Source organism: Sardina pilchardus, chromosome 22, assembly GCF_963854185.1.
Source record: "Sardina pilchardus chromosome 22, fSarPil1.1, whole genome shotgun sequence".
In the NCBI taxonomy this organism is placed as follows: domain Eukaryota; kingdom Metazoa; phylum Chordata; class Actinopteri; order Clupeiformes; family Clupeidae; genus Sardina; species Sardina pilchardus.
In genome coordinates, this window is record NC_085015.1 from 19,241,994 (window position 1) to 19,262,179 (window position 20,186).

The 20,186-nt window shown below is 39.6% G+C and overlaps 1 protein-coding gene across 1 annotated transcript; it reads left to right on the forward strand.

The window, feature by feature from the left end:
- Nucleotides 1–8,142: 8,142 nt before the first annotated feature.
- On the forward strand, nt 8,143–19,400 carry LOC134069671 (receptor-type tyrosine-protein phosphatase H-like). Its single transcript, XM_062525699.1, has 10 exons — nt 8,143–8,226; nt 11,538–11,825; nt 11,967–11,986; nt 13,148–13,285; nt 13,858–14,104; nt 14,994–15,013; nt 15,786–16,032; nt 18,326–18,574; nt 18,716–18,800; nt 19,194–19,400. The coding sequence occupies exons 1-10, from the start codon at nt 8,205–8,207 to the stop codon at nt 19,375–19,377; spliced, it is 1,500 nt and encodes a 499-aa protein (XP_062381683.1). The 5' UTR covers nt 8,143–8,204; the 3' UTR covers nt 19,378–19,400.
- The last annotated feature ends 786 nt before the right edge of the window (nt 19,401–20,186 follow it).

Sequence of the window (20,186 nt, forward strand, 5' to 3'; positions counted from 1 at the left end):
TACACTTCAATAAACGTCATTTTGCCAAGGGTTATTACAACTTTACAACTAAGGGATAGTGACTTTTGGACTGCTGCTGTTTCTTAGCTTTACTGGGGCTGATCCGAATGAATGGTTCTAAGGACCACTCAGATGCAGGGAGAGGAAAATAATTGTTTAGACAAGGTCACATGTTTGCTGAGCTCAACTTCTCTGGCCAGGTGGAGAAGGTGATGTCTGATGTGTCTGTCTGCCTCGTGCCATGTGTCATATTTGAATAAAACAAAGATAACAAGAAAATCGGAGGGTGTTAAATTGTACAATGTTTTTTGTCTCCATGTTTGTCTGTTAGAATACATATTAAACATTATTGAGCCCTGATCCTCCATTCAGTAGCCTAACGTTAGTATTGTGCCAGCTTAGCTCTCATTTGGACCATTTTCATGTTGTCACATATTCATTAATATGAATATATAACCTTTGCAATATTCAATAATTGATTTTGTTTGGAAATAACTTTCACATTTTGGTCTCTGTGGAAATGGGAAAAGGCATGAGTTTGATTTTGGTATATGTAAAGTATAGGCTACAGGAAGCAACCGAGGGAAACAGAGGTATGTGACTGCCTGTACAAACATACTATTTCTACACAATGACTGGGTTGAACACGCATACTGGTGTCATGTAGGAAACCTGTTCATGTTACACAGCACTTGTAAAGACATTTTGAGTCTGTTAAGGCGAGACACCCCAGGTGAATAGGGGAAAATTTTAAACTTAAAGATATCTTCATGAAACTTTACCAGTTGAATACTCACATAAATAGGAGAATAAAATGTATTGCAAGATTTCTTTAATTGAATGTTTAAATATGCTAATTAGGCTATATCTCATTAAATATGCGCTAATTTGCATATATTTTGATGCGAAGGATCTGACCATTGGAAAAAGCCAGGTTGAAAATTATTTTTTTGTTGTGTTAATATATCAAATAAAAAAACATTTACAGAGGGGATTATGAATATCTTCTTTTGTTTTCCAGTAAATCAGAAAATACTGCCAATTGGCTTAAAAAGTGGATTTTCGCCCTATTTTTAGGCATATAAAGTCATGTAAATCATGCCAAGAATGCTATATCAACAAATCCCTCTGTAAATATCTTCCTAATATAGTTAGGAATTAGACTGGAAAGTTTGGTGTATGTAGGTGCTGCAGAAGTGGAGATCCTTTGCATGGCGTGTGGGGGAAAACTCGTTTTGAGAAAACAGCCTTGAAACACAGCCAATGAAATGCGTTCTCAGCTTAGACTCGTCTTTGAACTTTCGCGATTGGTTGCTAATACAAAGGAAATGCCCATATTTGGATAGCATAGCGTCTTGTAGGAGAAGCAGGGCTTTCAAACGGTATCAAACACGATATGATTTGGATCACGATCACGGTAGTACATGACACTTTAGAATGGGAACTTTTGGTAAAATTAGGAGAAATATACAGGCGCGAGTAGACAAAAGTTCGTGAAATAAACACTTAAATGTGCAAATCGGACTTTGTTGTTGTAGTAGGGTGGTAGAATACATGCTAAAGTAGCAAACTAGCTCAAAATCTCGAAATTGACCGGAGGTCACAAAAACAGTATTTTCACCTGCCGTGTCTCGCCTTAAGAGACACACAAGCTCAGCTAAAGTGGTGCCCCAATAGCATAGCTTTGTGGCTGCCTGGCTGCATTAGCCCCTAGTGGGATGATTCACATTAGATGGCACCTGAGCAACAGGGCTCTGTGTTAAAACAGCTGGAGTTCTCATTTCAGACGGCAGGACAGACCTGACAAAACACTTTTCTAGTCTTTCAAGTTAAGCTTCAAAGTCTGTTACATGTTCAAAAGTTTGCAATTACAGCACATGCAGACTATTGTCTGTTATTGTTGCATCCTGTTGTGTCATTTTATATTGGCTTGGTTGCTGATTATGTGTTTCAGGAAGTGAGAAGCACAGGATATAACTTCTCAGTAGTTGTATGTTTCCTATGAAATACAGTACATTAGGTTCATCACCACCCAAAGACAAGGCAGATGTTCAGATAATGCACTCATATTATTTCCCTTTATTTCCTTCTTCCTTTCTAAATTATAATATCTTATCTTGTGGATGTTTTACTATTTTCAATATTTATAATATTGTATCTTTTGGAGCTTATAATATGTATTTTATGTGTGTAGATTTGAAGTAATTTGTGTTACTCATTATTTTCTATAATCTGAAATATTTCCTCCATTTACAATTCCTCACCATTCATGTTCTTTGTCTTCAAAATTCCTCCTAAATGCAAATATCACTTTTGATGTGACCATCAAATATTATTATTTATTTATTTATTTATTTAAATGAGAGATTGGCATGGTTTTATTTCAGTTAGCCAATTAGTTGGTCTGAGTTGAGCTCAATGAGAGTGAAACCAGCTCAAAGGCTAACTGAAAAAAGAAAATATGCCAATCTAGGTACCGTGAAGGGTAAGTGATGATGTGGAGCTATTTTAATTCCAAGGGCCAAGGGGACTTTATCAGAGTGCATAGTGTCCTGGATCCATGAAATAACTGTAATTAAAAATAATAATAATAATCTGCCATATGGGAATTTTATCACATAGGGTTCCAATACTTATGACCCCTGTATTTTAAGGAAAACATTTATTTATTTACAATATATTATTCATTCACAAAGAATATTGATGTCCTTACAGGTTGAATATTTCCTCATTTTTTATTTAAGGCAATAAGATCAATTTTCAAAAGATGATATAGTCAATGTTTAGTCAACGTTGGCATGTGTTCCAATACTTATGGAGGTAGCTGAACGTCAAAGGCTTAGGCAGTCACTGTTAGAAACCTTTTGTGGAGGCATCTATCTATAAAGTCATTTGTACTGATACTGTATGTTGCACAAATGAACTTCCCCAACGATAAACACAGACACTCACAGAGACAGAATGAGGAAGTCCATAGCCAGGCCAGAGGTTCAAATAGTTTCCCCCTGCTAAAGAAAAAAGAATATCCCAATTTTACCATACCCATTGTTTTTATCTGACTGCAGAGCTTGAGTAGACATACAGGTGATAAAAAAAACAAGTTGGCTCAACACAACTAGTTTAGAGTTAAGTAGCCTACTTGTGGCCTCATTATTTTACTTTTAAAAGTACAATACATCAGACAAAAGACGAAGTAGGGTAAGCTGAACCAGAACCAGAACAGATGAACCATGAGGAATACCGTGTGGCTGATCTGTCTATGTACTGCTTATGTATGGGTAAGCAATGTTTCCTTATACCGTTATTTTGATCATAACCTCTAATCATCACAACTGTAGACTCAGATTGCTTACTACACCCATTAGCTAAAGTTAATTTTCCATTAACAATCCATTCAGATATTTTGTGATTTATTTGTACATTTTTACAGGTACTTTGGTCACAATGATGCATTAACATTTACATTAACATTTACATTTAGTGCTAAATGGGCACTCACTGCATGGAAACCTACTTTTAACTTGATCTTGTGCACCCTCAGCAAGTGCTAGCAAGACAACAGCGACACACCTTGAGTAATGTGACTCATAATGGGGGACTATCTATGTCATACAGTATGTACAGTACACACAATAGGATAAATGAATGTTAAACTGAAGCTGAAGGAGTAAATCAGCAAACTTGCCCTCCCTTGATAATGTCTTTCATTTTTCTTTCTGGATGAATTAACCTCAAGTACTGTAGGCCTAGGTGCTAATGGATGGTGAATGGTCTTGACGGGGTAGTAGTGGTTAAGGAGTTGGGATAGCATGCCGGTACTTTGGTCACTGGTCACTTTGAACGAAAAGTGTCTCGTAAATGTAATAGCTTCTTTATGTGATTATGTATTATCCCTCTTCCAGAGAGAATCCACCAGCTCTGTTGTTACAAGAAGTGCATCAACTATAAATCTAACAACGACCACTGCTGTGCCAACAACTCCAGCACGTGAGTTTCCCATTTACCTCCTATTCCTCTCCCTGATTGTGTGATATCAGACTAAAGAATTTGTTCGAACGAATGTCCTCTAAGAGAACCAACAGGTCCACCACATACCGTATCCGCAACAACTCTGGCATTGATAATTTATCTGCAATCAAGGACAGAGATTCCAGTATGAATAACAACTCTACATTAGAGTGTGTTCAAATGTGTTCAAACTTGCTCTGTATTTTAATGGTAACTCTCACCTTTAACCACATATTTACTGTATATACTCTATATTTGTAATTCATTTCAAGACTCCCAAGTCCAACTACTGTATCACAAGCACATTCAGCAGATAAACTAATACAATTGTTTTCATTGCTGTCTATTTGATGCATGGACAGTTTGTGGGCATTATTAGCCAACCAGGACTGGTACTTAATCCTGCTTGAACCATATAATTTGCTTCCTATAATGTGGGATACAGCTGTAAGATGATCATGCTGGTGACCAGCCTGCCAAGCTTGACATTGTTGGTATAAAATGGTCATGTTGGTTTGCTAGAATGACCACCTAAAAAATGGCATGGCTAGTTAATCCAGCAATGTAAAACCAGCAACGCCAGCTAAACTAGAAATGCAATTCCAAGGAATTACCAGTGCATGAAAATATAATTTGTAGTTAACACAAATAATACCAAAAAAAGAGAGAGATGGGGTAAAACAGAGCGAATGAGGATTTACATGTTGTGTAATTTACAGTATGTTGTTAAAGTTATGTATTTTCAGAGTTGCTTGCTATGGAGGTTGCTAAGTAGCAATTGAATTAGACACAGATATTGATGGATGTTGATAAATAGTTTAATGGATGTTGATAGAGAAACTGTTTAATTTATGTTGATAGACAGATAGACAGTTTGATAAATGGTTTGAAGTAAATGGATGGAGAGAAAGTTGGATGGAAGGTAATAAATACTGGTTCTTATGGTGGTTCCTAGGTTGACATAGTTTAATAGACATAGTTTAAGGGATGTGTAGAGGTAGACCGTTTAATGGATGTTGATAAGACAGATAGTTTAATGAATGTTGATAGACAAATAGTTTAATGGATGTGTAGACATTATGTGGAAAATGGTGGAATCTTCAGAGGTCATTCTTTTACTGTCTTTGCAAGCTCACGTTAAAGGGATAATCCGGAGTGAAATGCACTTTAGATACATTTTTTTGACTATTGGGAGTACATAAGTTGAGTTGACACCAAAATCATGTCATTCGGATGTATTTTGAGAAAGTTCGAGCTCACCGTTTTTAGCCAAAACTCGTTAGCCTGGAAGTGACGCGGGCATGTCCTTTCGCCGCTACAAAACGCTATTTTTATACCTCTTCTACTGTTCCAAACAACACTACACTTACGTGGTAGTGAGTAGAGGGTCCCTAAAGCCAAACCGAAGTATCCCCACGTCTTTATGTGGTCGGATAGAGAGTCCAGAATGAATTTAATCAGTCAGTATCTTTCCGGAAATGTCGCTGCTGCAGCTGGCAACATTTTAACAACACTTTATTAACATTTCCGGAAAGGTACGGACTCGATTAAATTCATTCTGGACTCTCTATCCGACCACATAAAGACGTGGGGATACTTCGGTTTGGCTTTAGGGACCCTCTACTCACTACCACGTAAGTGTAGTGTTGTTTGGAACAGTAGAAGAGGTATAAAAATAGCGTTTTGTAGCGGCGAAATGACTTGCCCCGGTCACTTCCAGGCAAACGAGTTTTGGCTAAAAACGGTGAGCTCGAACTTTCTCAAAATACATCCGAATGACATGATTTTGGTGTCAACTCAACGTATGTACTCCCAATAGTCCGAAAAAGTGATCTAAAGTGCATTTCACTCCGGATTATCCCTTTAAACATCATATAATTGTATTGCATTATCCTGACTGTAGAAGAGTGATTAGCTCTTGCGCATTGCACACAAAAATCACAGTTTGAGTATAGGTGACGTTATTGGCTGAATGATTAGGTCTATGTTTTTCAAACTGATAAAATATTCAATGGTCATTTCTGCAGGCTAATTGTGTGTGATGTGTGTTCTGTTACCTGTTGAGTTCCTGAAATTGTTGTGTCCCTTTTATGGGAACTGGGAGGTGGAGTTTTAGGTGCGTGTGTTTGCGTTGATCTGAGAGTGAAGGAGTTGGATATAGAGTTAGATCTGTTGAATGCTCTGTTAAAAGTGTGAGTTGTGGCTAAAACAGCAACTCGAATGTGATATAAGCTACTTAGTTGATAAATAAAGCACGGGAAGTTTCCCTCCAGTGTGACAAAGTGTCTGGAGTATCACAATATTTATCCTGGCTGTAGCCTAACTTTAGATGAGCTTCACAATAGGCTATTAACGGAATAGTTCGGAATTTCGGACATAGGACCTGATTTCCAACTTTGCCGAGGTGATGTAGGTCGGTGGAGACAGTTTTTATGGCGTTTAACCCCTTCCTTAGGTTGCACCGTTCCCCTTTGCTAAACTGGTTCTGAGCTAACGCATTTCAACAGTAACATCCAAAAGAGTCTTACTCACTCCACAGCACAAGTAAATCAAAATGTCAGACTATCGATGTACATGTCCATGTTGATAGAATAATTTTAGAATTAAAACTAACCTTGCAACTCAATGATTTATTACATTTTGAGGGACTAGTTTCTCAATATCAATCTGCTACTGCCATACAGGGAACAAAGTAGGCTATTGCAATGCGATGCAAGGTTCTAACATTGTTCTATCAACACAGACATGTGCATCGATAGTCTGACTTTTTAATTTATTTGTTTCGTGTGTTCTGTGGAGTGGATTAAAACTGTTTTCAGTGGCAGGCTGGATGTTACCGTTGACTTGCGTTATCTCGGCACCAGATTAGCAACAAACGCTGCAACTTAAGGAAGGGCAGAAATTCACTGAAAATGGTCTCCACCGACCTATATCACCCCGACTAAGTTGGAAATGAGGTCCTATGTCCAGAATTCCAAACTATTCCTTTAACGGCGGTAAACATTTAAATATTAGGTTGGGGATCAACACCGGGGGTTGACATTGATTCAGTGAAGTTAGCTTTATTTACAGCTGAACTATCTAGGTTTCTCTTGGTCTCCGTTATTTTAATTCAAGTAGCCTAGCAATTTTGCCTGGCTTGATAACGTTAGGCTATTTGTTTTAGTCGGAAATCGTTAGGTTTGTTAACGTTAACCGCACTTTGTGCTCATGCCAGATGTGCCAGATGTGAACTAGTTAGTAGCAGAAGTAGCAGCTCTAACCAGTCCAAGTTGTTTGTAGCTACATAGACTGCATGGAGATGGATAGTCGGACAGATGGTGAGTAGTCTAATGTTGTGGAAGTTACCGTCTTTGGTTGAACTTGAGGCCGAAAGCATTGTGATGTCATTCAATTTTAACAACGTTCGACTCATTGACTTACAATAGAGAAATTTAAGTAAATATCTTAAAAAGTATAAAGTTGTCAAACGTCAAAGTTACATACCACACCTGTCGTTTGAGAGACCTACGTAACGATGGTTGAACGAAGTTTATACGTTAAATGGTTAGAGCTGAATTAATTGCAGAAAAAGTGGTCGGAAGAATATTGGCAATTTGATTGGCTCCCAGAATCCTGCAATCTGATTGGCTGTTGGAATCCTGCAATCTGATTGGCTCCTAGAATCCTGCTATTTGATTGGCTCCCAGAATCCTTCAATCTGATTGGCTGTTGGAATCCTGCAATCTGATGGCTCCCAGAATCTTGCAATCTGATTGGCTGTTGGAATCCTGCAATCTGATTGGCTCCCAGAATCCTGCAATCTGATTGGCTCCCAGAATCCTGCAATTTGATTGGCTCCCAGAATCCTGCAATCTGATTGGCTGTTGGAATCCTGCAATCTGATTGGCTGTTGGAATCCTGCAACCTGATTGGCTCCCAGAATCCTGCAATCTGATTGGCTGTTGGAATCAAGCAATCTGATTGGCTGTTGGAATCCTGCAACCTTATTGGCTCCCAGAATCCTGCAATCTGATTGGCTGTTGGAATCAAGCAACCTGATTGGCTGTTGGAATCCTGCAACCTTATTGGCTCCCAGAATCCTGCAATCTGATTGGCTCCCAGAATCCTGCAATTTGATTGGCTCCCAGAATCCTGCAATCTGATTGGCTGTTGGAATCCTACAATTTGAAGAATCCTGCAAACCTCTTTGGCCTATGGTCTATGTTTTCCAAACTGGTAAAATATTCAATGGTCATTTCGGAAGGCTGTGTAGCCGAATTACATTGATATCATATTGTGATATATCCTCTTAATTGTGTGTGATGTGTTCTGTTACCTGTTAAGTTCCTGAAATTGTTGTGTCCCTTTTAGGGGAACTGGGGTGTGGAGTTTTAGGTTTGTGTGTGTGCCTGTCGACGCAGGTCCGACAGTGAAGGAGTTGGACATAGAGTTAGGTCTGTTTAATTAATGCTCTGTTAAAAGTGTGACTTGTGGCTAAAACAGCAACTCGGTTGTGATATAAGCTGCTTGGTTGATAAATAAAGCACGGGAAGTTTCCCTCAAGTGTGACAAAGTGTCTGGAGTATCACAATATTTATCCTGGCTGTATCCTAACTTTAGATGAAGCAGTAGGCTATATGAGTTTCACAATAGGCTATGTGCTCTATGCACGGTGGTAGCTGAACTATCTAGGTCTCTCGTGGTCTGCGTTATTTTAATTCAAGTAGCCTAGCTATTTTGCCTGGCTTGATAACGTTAGGCTATTTGTTTAGTCTGAAATCGGTTTGTTAACACTAACCGCACAGCCAGATGTGCCAGATGTGGACTAATAATAGCAGAAGCAAGCTCGGACCAGTCCAAGTTGTTTGTAGCCTACATAGCCTGTATGGAGATGGATAGGCTACAGTCAGTCAGACAGATGGTGAGTAGGTCATTAGATTTTAACACACGAACGTTCGACCCATTGACTTACCATGGGGAAATTTTAGCACGTTGTGGCAAATACCTTAAAAAGTATAAAGACATCACAACGTGTTTTGTGTATGTTCACGACAACATTACATCCAGCCTTTTGCCTAGTAGACATGCTGAGGATAACAACTAAACCTCTGCCTGGCGTGTGCGTGTCAGCGCCCCATCTTTGGTAGGTACTAGCTATGCATTGAGGACTGGTTCCTTGTCTAAGTAACCTGTGGGAAAAAGTTTCTCAACCCCAGCTGTTTTAGCCCTATACATTTCATTGCTGCAGCCAGGGGCAATACAGTATGAACCCTGCAGTCCTGTTAGTGTCCGTTTCCTTAGCCATGACAGTTAGCCCAAATGGGCTCTGGTTAGCCTCAGACTCACTCACTCTATGGGTGCCTTCAGAGAATGTCTAATAAGGGGAGAACTGCCACTGTCGTTATACTTCCGGTTTTGAAATGGTTGCAGTTCCACGCTGGTTCCATTAGAGGCGCTCACATTTGGAGTGCAGAATGCATGGAGGTCTATGGAGCAATACCCCTCAAAATCCACTTTTCTCAAAATATACATTTTTGTCAATTAATTTGAATGTTGTTTTCGAAAGGGGATGCAAAGAAATTACGTATTGCGTGGTGTTTGATTTTTTAGAGTTTCTTGTTTGCTTTAAAACGTCTTTTAAAATGTAAATGACGTCATACTGTACACTCAAGCTTCATTAGCAGAATGCTAGCGTGGTATGGGCAACAACAACTCAACCTGTAAGAAATCGGAAGGACATAAGTACTCGTTCATTCAACTTTTGACCTATAACCTATGTTGAACTTGCAAAAACTACAATCAAATCTGAGATCTCTCAACGACAATTGGGTGAAAGAGCCAAATTTAGCCGTCTAGCTCCATAGGCTCCCATTCATTCTGCACTCAGGCGACCGCCCCCAGTGGAATTTTGGTGGAACTGCAACCAAAAGTCGTTACAATGGGACTTAATAGCAAGTGGCAAGGCTCTCCGTAGACGGGCTCTGGTGCCTTTCATATAGGGATTTATCAGTCCTTCCTTCCTTCCTCGATCCTCGTTCACCGGAAATCGCTCACAGTCAACGTCACGAGGACATCTCATTCATGTAATAGACCTCTGAAGTTCGCCTACAAAAAAGCTGCCATCTTTGAGATTCGGTATCTGGCGATTTTTCCTATGGGAAAATAACATGGGGATTTTGAATTATTGCATCAGTCTTAAATGCAGACGTTTTCCTGAACACACTTTTGTCCTCTGTCTTATTGTGCATACTGTGATCTCCAGTACGTGAAGTCGGCACACTTTAATTTTTGCTAGCCCAGAGCTAACTGGCTTAACTAACTTAATGGCAAGTTGCATGGCAAGTTAGCTCTGGGGTAGCAAAAATCAAAGTCTGCCGCCTTTGCGCACCGGAGATCACAGTATCTTCTCGAAGGCAGAGGACAAAAGTGCGTTCAGGAAAACACCTGAATTTCCGATTTTGTCATCCCCGCGAGAGTTTAACAGGTGTGATAATTGAAAATCCCCATGTTAATTTCCCATAGGAAAAATCGTCAGATACCGTAACTCCTTATATGGGCAAAGATGGTAGCTTTTTTTTAGGCGAACTTCAGAGGTCTATTGCAGCCAGAGGAGGCAAGACCATAGGCCGAGTTCATCAGGCTCCGTTCCTCCATCCTCCGCTCGTTCCTTCGTCGTTTCCTTCACAAATTCATTAGTAGGAGGGACTATGACCAGGGGAAGGATCGAGGAAGGAAGGAAGGACCGATAAATCCCTATATGAGAGGCACCCTACGAGGCTGCGCAATGCTAGTCATAGGATGTCATGTGATGTTGCAATGTTAAGTCTATGGGGATTTAATAGTTTTTAATTCATAGTTCAAAAAGTGTAAAAGTTACAAAGTTGAAAAATACATAGCTGAAGTCACATAATTAAGACCTACTTAGCACAGTTTGAATGACGTTTCTACGTTGAAACGGTTGAAACGGTTGAAGCTGACGCACAAAATCTGTTAGAAGAAGAATAAGAAGAAGATATCGGATAACAGTAGACTCTAATGACCATCTTGATGTGGTATGACAAGGAAAACCATCTGAAATACCAATGCAAATTGGGTAAATCAGCAAACCAGCAAAGCTGGTCATGATGGGTTTTTTTCAGTAGGGATGTTAATGACTTTCACCTCTTCTATCTACAGGACAATTATATTGCTATGTCTTAAACATTTATGATGATTCGCTTTTCTTCCTCTTCTGTGGTTTTGCTTACGGTACTGATCCTCTCTTCTTCCACTTCTTTAGAAATGTTATCTTCCTATTTCTGTTATCAGTGTATCTATTCTGACATCCTCTGAGGCTCAGACCTATTATGGAATAAGGTGAATTATGGAGAACAAGGTGGAGATAACAAAGATGATTACTGACATCATTCGTTAATGTAGTAACCTGCTCTGAGACTGACCTACAGTAGGGCTGGAGTGGAATGAATATGAAAGACAGGCAGCTATATACTGTACGTTGTTAGTATGGTAAGATTCTCCACAATTCAATCTTTCAATTAATTTTACAGAAACCTTTTGGCGCCTTTCAGCTCCCCCTGATGTTACTCAGGTAAGGGTGGTCACCCGCTCTGAGACTCATCTAGAGCTGAAGTGGACCAAAGTCAACAACAACAAGAACTACAACTACACACTGAGAGACAGCAGTGGAGCAAAGATCAGCATCACTGGATCAGATGCAGAGAACACAGTGAAACACACAGTCTGGTCTCTATTTCCTGGGACAAAGTACTCTTTCACTCTCTTTACTGTGTTTGAGGGAGTGAGCAGCACAGGATTTCAGTTTTCAGAGATTACGGGTAGACTAAATTCTCTCTTGATTCAATTTCACCTCACTGAAATCATCTCCAAATAGAAACAAAAGAATTGTTCATTTTATGATTTTTGATCATTAACACTATTTTCTTTATGTTGATTATTGCCCTCCATGCCCCCTTCAGCTCCCTCTGATGTTACTCAGGTAATGGTCACCCGCTCTGAGACTCATCTAGAGCTGAAGTGGAACAAAGTCAACAACAACAATGAGTACAATTACATACTGAGAGACAGCAATGCAGAGACCAGCATCATTGGATCAGATGCAGGGACCACAGTGGAACACACAGTGTCATCTCTCTCTGCTGGGACAAATTACTCTTTCAATCTCTTCACTGTGTTTGAGGGAGTGAGAAGCATGGCATTCACCTTCTCAGCAGTAACAGGCATGTTCCCTCATGCGCACTTCCTATGAAACACATTGGGGTCTATGATCTATGAAATACACTATTGCCAAAAGTATTGGGTCACCTGCCTTGACTTAACACCCATATGGAACACTCCACCATTTTCACATTAAACTATGTTGTTCCCTTAACTAGGATGAGTTGATACATACCTCTCATGTCTCAATGCGTGTACTCAATCTTTCTGGCACGCAGCGCCACTTTGCTAGCACTTAGCTTAGCCAGTTCATTTCACGTTTTCCCTATTTACAGTTAAACAAGTAGTTTCACGACCAAGTACTGTATGGTGACACAAATAAAACGCGGCACTTTTCTATGCTGGTAAAAAGGATAATAATGTCTGGCGGAATAGCACTTTGGAGCATTTTGACTCGGCGCAGTATCATCACTCCTGAAAAATCCTCTCCCCCTCCCCCTCTCACTTCCATCAATAGAACCAACGAGAGGATTTTTCAGGAGTGATGATATTACTGCACCGAGTCAAAGTGTCTTTTTTTACCGCTTAGAAAAACACCACATTCTATTTTCTGTCACCATAATTGGTTGTGTAGAATAAGCGTAAGAATGGGATGTCACTTAAGTTCATACGCGAGTCAAGGTAAGTGACCCAATACATTGTTCATTCACAAAGAAAATTGGTGTCCTTAAAGGTTGGACATTTCCTCATTTTATTACTTAAGGCATTACGATCAATTTCCAAATCCAGTTTTTATGGTAGGATTTGAAAAGAGTAGTTTGTGTCATTCAAACTGAACAAACTCCTCCATATTCAATTCCTTACTTATGTTGTTTGTAATTCAATATTTCTACATTCTGCATTTTAAATGCTCTTGGTGTGAGCATCACATCATCTGAGTTTATGTTTGCACCCTCCTTCAGTTCCCCCTGGTGTTACTCAGGTAAATGTGGTCACCCGCTCTGAGACTCACCTAATGCTTGAGTGGAACAAAGTCAACAACAACAAGAACTACAATTACATACTAAGAAACAGCAATGGAGCAGAGACCAGCATTGCTGGATCAGATGCAGGGACCAAAGTGAAGCACTCAGTCTCATCTCTCTCTGCTGGGACAAAATACTCTTTCACTCTCTTCACTGTGTTTGAGAGAGTGAGCAGCACAGGATACAACTTCTCAGCAGTAACAGGCATGTTCCCTCATGTTCACTTCACTTGAAATACATTGGGGTCTATGATCTATGGGTTTGTCTTGTATTCTAAATGCCTTCTATTTACAAAAAAAATATATCTGCAAAAATATTCCTAATATTTATACTGTTAGACTAGAGATTCATTATTTTGAATGGTGTTAGGGACACCTCTAAAAATTGTGTGTGTGTGTTAGTCAATAAATTAGTGCATTTTTGTATTATTAAAAGTATTTTTATCTTCCTCGCTTAGCCTCTCAGTGATTTTGTCTGTTCTTAGTCTCTGTAAGGGATGACCCCCTAACTTGCTGGCCATGAAAGCAAATAAAAGCCGGGCCATTAATATTTTTTATGGTATGAATTTGATTAGTTTGTGTTACTCATCACTGTCTTTAATTTGAATGAACCCCACCCTCCCGGCCCGCCCTCCCTACACCCTTCAGTTCCTCTTGATGTTACACAGGTTAATGTGGTCATTCGCTCTGAGACTCAACTACAGCTGGAGTGGACCCAAGTCAACAACAACAGGAACTACAACTACATACTGAGGGACAGCAATGGAGCAGAGACTAGCATCACTGGATCAGATGCAGGGGCCACAGTGAAGCACACAGTTCGATTTCTGCCTCCTGGGACAGAGTACTCATTCAATCTCTTCACTGTGTTTGAGGGAGTGAGAAGCACAGGGTATAAATTCTCAGAGGTCACAAGTAAGTTCATATCATTTACCAGGTAGAACAAGATGTTAGTGTAAAGAGGACTCCATCTTCCATCTTTTGTTTGAATAATAGTTTATTTACTTTTATAGTTTCATGTTTGATTTCTTGTTATTATTCTGAGAAATTTGATGGTTACGTACATACTACTTAAACGTTTAAGGGACTACTATTATTTAATAGTGCTTAATAAACTCGCTTAGAAATCATTTGGATGATTAAATGATCCGTTCCGGTGAAAATGGTGACTTTTCCACATTTTCCCTATTTACAGTTACACGAGTAGTTTCACGACCAAGTACTGTATGGTGACACAAATAAAACACAGCACTTTTCTATGCTGGTAAAAAGGATAATAATGTCTGGCGGAATAGCACTTGGGAGCATTTTGACTCGGCGCAGTATCATCACTCCTGAAAAATCCTCTCTCCCTCCCCCTCTCACTTCCATCAATAGAACCAATGCGAGGATTTTTCAGGAGTGATGATATTACTGCACCGAGTCAAAGTGTCTTTTTTACCGCTTAGAAAAACACCACATTTTATTTTCTGTCGTGTAGAATAAGCGTTAAAATGGAATGTCACTTAAGTTCATCTGCGAGTCAGGTAATTGACCCAATACATTGTTCATTCACAAAGAAAATGGGTGTCCTTAAAGGTTGGATATTTCCTCATTTTATTACTTAAATCATTACGATCAATTTCCAAATCCAGTTTTTGAAAAGAGTAGTTTGTGTCATTCAAGCTGAACGAACTCCTCCATTTTCAATTCCTCACTTATGTTGTTTGTAATTCAATATTTCTACATTCTGCATTTCAAATGCATTTCTCTCTCTTGGTGTGAGCATCACAACATCTGAGTTTATGTTTGCACCCCCCTTCAGTTCCCCCTGGTGTTACTCAGGTAGGGACGGTAACCCGCTCTGAGACGCACCTAATGCTTGAGTGGAACAAAGTCAACAACAACAAGAACTACAATTAAATACTGAGAAACAGCAATGGAGTACAGTCCAGCATCACTGGATCTGATGCAGGGACCACAGTGAAGCACACAGTCTCATCTCTCTCTGCTGGGAAAAAATGCTCTTTTAATCTCTTCACTGTGTTTGAGGGAGTGAGAAGCACAGCATTCACCTTCTCAGCAGTAACAGGTATGTTCCCTCATGTTCACTTCACTTGAAATACATTGGGGTCTATGATCTATGGGTTTGTCTATGCATTTGTATTCTAAATGCCTTCTATTTACAAAAAATATATACATGTATCTGCAAAAATATTCCTAATATTTATACTGTTAGACTAGAGATTCGTTATTCTGAATGGTGTTGGGGACACCTCTAAAAACGATGTGTGTGTGTGTGTGTGTGTGTGTGTGTGTGTGTGTGTGTGTGTGTGTGTGTGTGTGTTAGTCAATAAATTAGTGCATTTTTGTATTATTAAAAGTATTTGTATCTCCCTCGCTTAGCCTTTCAGTGATTTTGTCTGTTCTTAGTCGCTGTAAGGGATGACCCCCTAACTTGCTGGCCATGAAAGCAAATAAAAGCCGGGCCATTAATAGTTTTTTATGGTATGAATTTGATTAGTTTGTGTTACTCATCACTGTCTTTAATTTGAATGAACCCCACCCTCCCGGCCCGCCCTCCCTACACCCTTCAGTTCCTCTTGATGTTACACAGGTTAATGTGGTCATTCGCTCTGAGACTCAACTACAGCTGGAGTGGACCAAAGTCAACAACAACAGGAACTACAACTACATACTGAGGGACAGCAATGGAGCAGAGACCAGCATCACTGGATCAGATGCAGGGGCCACAGTGAAGCACACAGTTCGATTTCTGCCTCCTGGGACAGAGTACTCCTTCATTCTCTTCACTGTGTTAGAGGGAGTGAGAAGCACAGGGTATAAATTCTCAGAGGTCACAAGTAAGTTCATATCATTTACCAGGTAGAACAAGATGTTAGTGTAAAGAGGACTCCTTCTTCCATCTTTTGTTTGAATAATAGTTTATTTACTTTTATAGTTTCATGTTTGATTTCTTGTTATTATACTGAGAAATTTGATGGTTACGTACATACTACTTAAACGTTTAAGGGACTACTATTATTTAATAGTGCTTAATAAACTCGCTTAGAAATCATTTGGATGATTAAATGATCCGTTCCGGTGAAAATGGTGACTTTTCCACGTTTTCCCTATTTACAGTTACACGAGTAGTTTCACGACCAAGTACTGTATGGTGACACAAATAAAACACAGCACTTTTCTATGCTGGTAAAAAGGATAATAATGTCTGGCGGAATAGCACTTGGGAGCATTTTGACTCGGCGCAGTATCATCACTCCTGAAAAATCCTCTCTCCCTCCCCCTCTCACTTCCATCAATAGAACCAATGCGAGGATTTTTCAGGAGTGATGATATTACTGCACCGAGTCAAAGTGTCTTTTTTACCGCTTAGAAAAACACCACATTTTATTTTCTGTCGTGTAGAATAAGCGTTAAAATGGAATGTCACTTAAGTTCATCTGCGAGTCAGGTAATTGACCCAATACATTGTTCATTCACAAAGAAAATGGGTGTCCTTAAAGGTTGGATATTTCCTCATTTTATTACTTAAATCATTACGATCAATTTCCAAATCCAGTTTTTGAAAAGAGTAGTTTGTGTCATTCAAGCTGAACGAACTCCACCATTTTCAATTCCTCACTTATGTTGTTTGTAATTCAATATTTCTACATTCTGCATTTCAAATGCATTTCTCTCTCTTGGTGTGAGCATCACAACATCTAAGTTTATGTTTGCACCCCCCTTCAGTTCCCCCTGGTGTTACTCAGGTAGGGATGGTAACCCGCTCTGAGACGCACCTAATGCTTGAGTGGAACAAAGTCAACAACAACAAGAACTACAATTACATACTGAGAAACAGCAATGGAGTACAGTCCAGCATCACTGGATCTGATGCAGGGACCACAGTGAAGCACACAGTCTCATCTCTCTCTGCTGGGAAAAAATACTCTTTCACTCTCTTCACTGTGTTTGAGGGAGTGAGAAGCACGGCATTCACCTTCTCAGCAGTAACAGGTATGTTCCCTCATGTTCACTTCACTTGAAATACATTGGGGTCTATGATCTATGGGTTTGTCTATGCATTTGTATTCTAAATGCCTTCTATTTACAAAAAATATATATCTGCAAAAATATTCCTAATATTTATACTGTTAGACTAGAGATTCGTTATTTTGAATGGTGTTAGGGACACCTCTAAAAACTATGTGTGTGTGTGTGTGTGTGTGTGTGTGTGTGTGTGTGTGTTCGTGTTAGTCAATAAATTAGTGCATTTTTGTATTATTAAAAGTATTTGTATCTCCCTCGCTTAGCCTCTCAGTGATTTTGTCTGTTCTTAGTCGCTGTAAGGGATGACCCCCTAACTTGCTGGCCATGAAAGCAAATAAAAGCCGGGCCATTAATATTTTTTTTATGGTATGAATTTGATTAGTTTGTGTTACTCATCACTGTCTTTAATTTGAATGAACCCCACCCTCCCGGCCCGCCCTCCCTACACCCTTCAGTTCCTCTTGATGTTACACAGGTTAATGTGGTCATTCGCTCTGAGACTCAACTACAGCTGGAGTGGACCAAAGTCAACAACAACAAGAACTACAACTATATACTGAGGGACAGCAATGGAGCAGAGACCAGCATCACTGGATCAGATGCGGGGGCCACAGTGAAGCACACAGTTCGATTTCTGCCTCCTGGGACAAAATACTCCTTCAATCTCCTCACTGTGTTTGAGGGAGTGAGAAGCACAGGTTATAAATTCTCAGAGGTCACAAGTAAGTTCATATCATTTACCAGGTAGAACAAGATGCTAGTGTAAAGAGGACTCCATCTTCCATCTTTTGTTTGAATAATAGTTTATTTACTTTACTCGTTTTAAATCGTGTTTCTTTTCTTTTTTTAATGATTGAAATTCAAGCAATTCAAGTCCAATGATTAGCTTGAAATGGCACAAAGATATGTGCTGAACTGCCAACTGATTTAGTGTGTAAACAGTAGAAAAAACTGTAATAAATCAAAACTTACAATTTAAGATAGAAAACCTTCTGAACTTTGTGGTAATGCTAATGTAGACTGTCTTTGCAATATTTGGTTCTCTAACTGTAACGTTTGGTCACAAACTTAGAGCCCCATTATTTTATCATGTTTCCCTCCAAGTCCCAGCAGTGGTGCCCCATTTGAGTTGTGAGCCTGGAGACTACTCTCTGAGTCTGAAGTGGGTGGAACCATTTGGTGTGTGGACTGGAGTGGAGGTGAATGTGAGTGGCAAAAGTTATGATTTTGTATCAGGAACAGAACTGATAGTGACTGGACTTCAGCCTGCTCAGACCTACAGCATCAGCGTCACATCACTCTCTGGACTCATGAGGAGTTCACCTCTGTGGACCAGCTGTCAAACTGATTCAAGTAAGACTCAAAATATACTGATGTATATACATGTGTACTTCTTTACATATATTTTTTAATCAGTTAACTGTATAAATATGTCATAATGTGATATATTTCACGTGATATCAGATCTCCTGTGTTCTTATCTGTTCCCCTCAGCGGTGATCTGGGTGCCAGTGCTGGTCATCATACTGCTGGGCCTCCTGTCTGCTGTAGGGGGGGTTCTACTGTGTCGAAGGATCAGGTGTGTGTTAGAGTTAGACTGCGGTAAACTCAATCCGATCTGCTGGCAATTTGATTTCGCCCTGCCACTCTGGCTGGAAACCTCCAAATTTCTCTGTCCTACTTCCTTTATCTGTGGGGACCAATCACAATCTGGTTTATCCAGCTGGCGCACCCAGATTGTTGGTCTTATTGGTTGAAGGACTATCCAATTGCGCACAGAGTCATTTGAACTATGCCCGTTGATCATGTCTCCTGTGCATAGACTCCCCGGACTGTTCAATCTTAAAAGATTGAGGTTGGTCTGGTGACAGCCAGACTATAGAGTAACTCTCTTTTTTAAACGTAACTCTATTTTCTACTTTCTGAAATAAAATGCTATGTTTCACTTGTTTGTTGATGCTTTTCTTCGTAGGAAACCAGTGATAGCTCAAGAGGAGCCTGTGCATAAAACTCCTGACCAGTCACATATATATGTCAACACCATTGATCTATGTCGCCTGGGTTCAAAGAATAGTTCCCAGCTGGACAAGCAAACCAAGCCACAGTCAGACAATATCTATGAAACTCGTTTCTCATTTAATGACATACTTAGTTAAACCATATGTGCTATGAGAACATTGTTCCTTGTATTCTTCTTTGTCCCTGAAGCCTCCGTCAGTGGAAACTTCCAGAGAGTTAAAACAATGTTTGTTGTAGGGTGTTTGATTGTCCTCACCCCAGGGACATACAGTAAACATAGTCTATGTCAATATAAGGTTGGGGTTTTGTAATAGCCTTATTTCTGTGAAAACTAACTTAGGATCATTGTTGGGGAAGGTATCACCTGATATCTGAGTGCATGTTAAGTGTTTAAGAACTGATTTCAGCCATAGAGGTGTGTGCTTGTTACTTTGACCTTACATGTTCCTGATACCAAATAAAGCTGCAGTCTCACACCAGTTGTCTTGAATTAATTTTGACCACACCTAACTACACATTTTAGCTACATCTTACATAAACCGCAAAGCACTCACATGTTTACAGTGTGCCTTGAATGCATTATTACATCGTTTCTTTACACTGCTTTCATCCAAAATAAACTCTGTATTGATTTTCATTGACTCACTAAGCTTATAGTTCCAACACGTTTTACCCCTCACCATTTGTGATGTGCAACATTGTCACACAACAAGGAGATGTGCAGCACTTACGTTAAAGAAAGCACTGTTCCTCTGTCGCATGAGTGCTATTTGTTTATTCAGCAAATAACAATGTCCACACACAAGGTAGAGTATGTTGCATGATTTTATGAAAGTATGATGTATTGCAACATCGAAGCAAGTCAAATTTGTAGTTTCTTATGTCTCATTCCATCATACTACAGCACCGCTACCCGATCTGGTAAACTTGCGGTTATAGCCGAGAG

Excerpts from the sequence above, each read along its gene's own strand:
- LOC134069671 (XM_062525699.1), top strand. The coding sequence starts at position 8,205 with ATGGTCTATGTTTTCCAAACTG. Across the intron at positions 11,826-11,966 it reads TCAGTTTTCAGAGATTACGG|CTCCCTCTGATGTTACTCAG; the intron begins GTAGACTAAATT and ends TGCCCCCTTCAG. Across the intron at positions 14,105-14,993 it reads TAAATTCTCAGAGGTCACAA|TTCCCCCTGGTGTTACTCAG; the intron begins GTAAGTTCATAT and ends ACCCCCCTTCAG.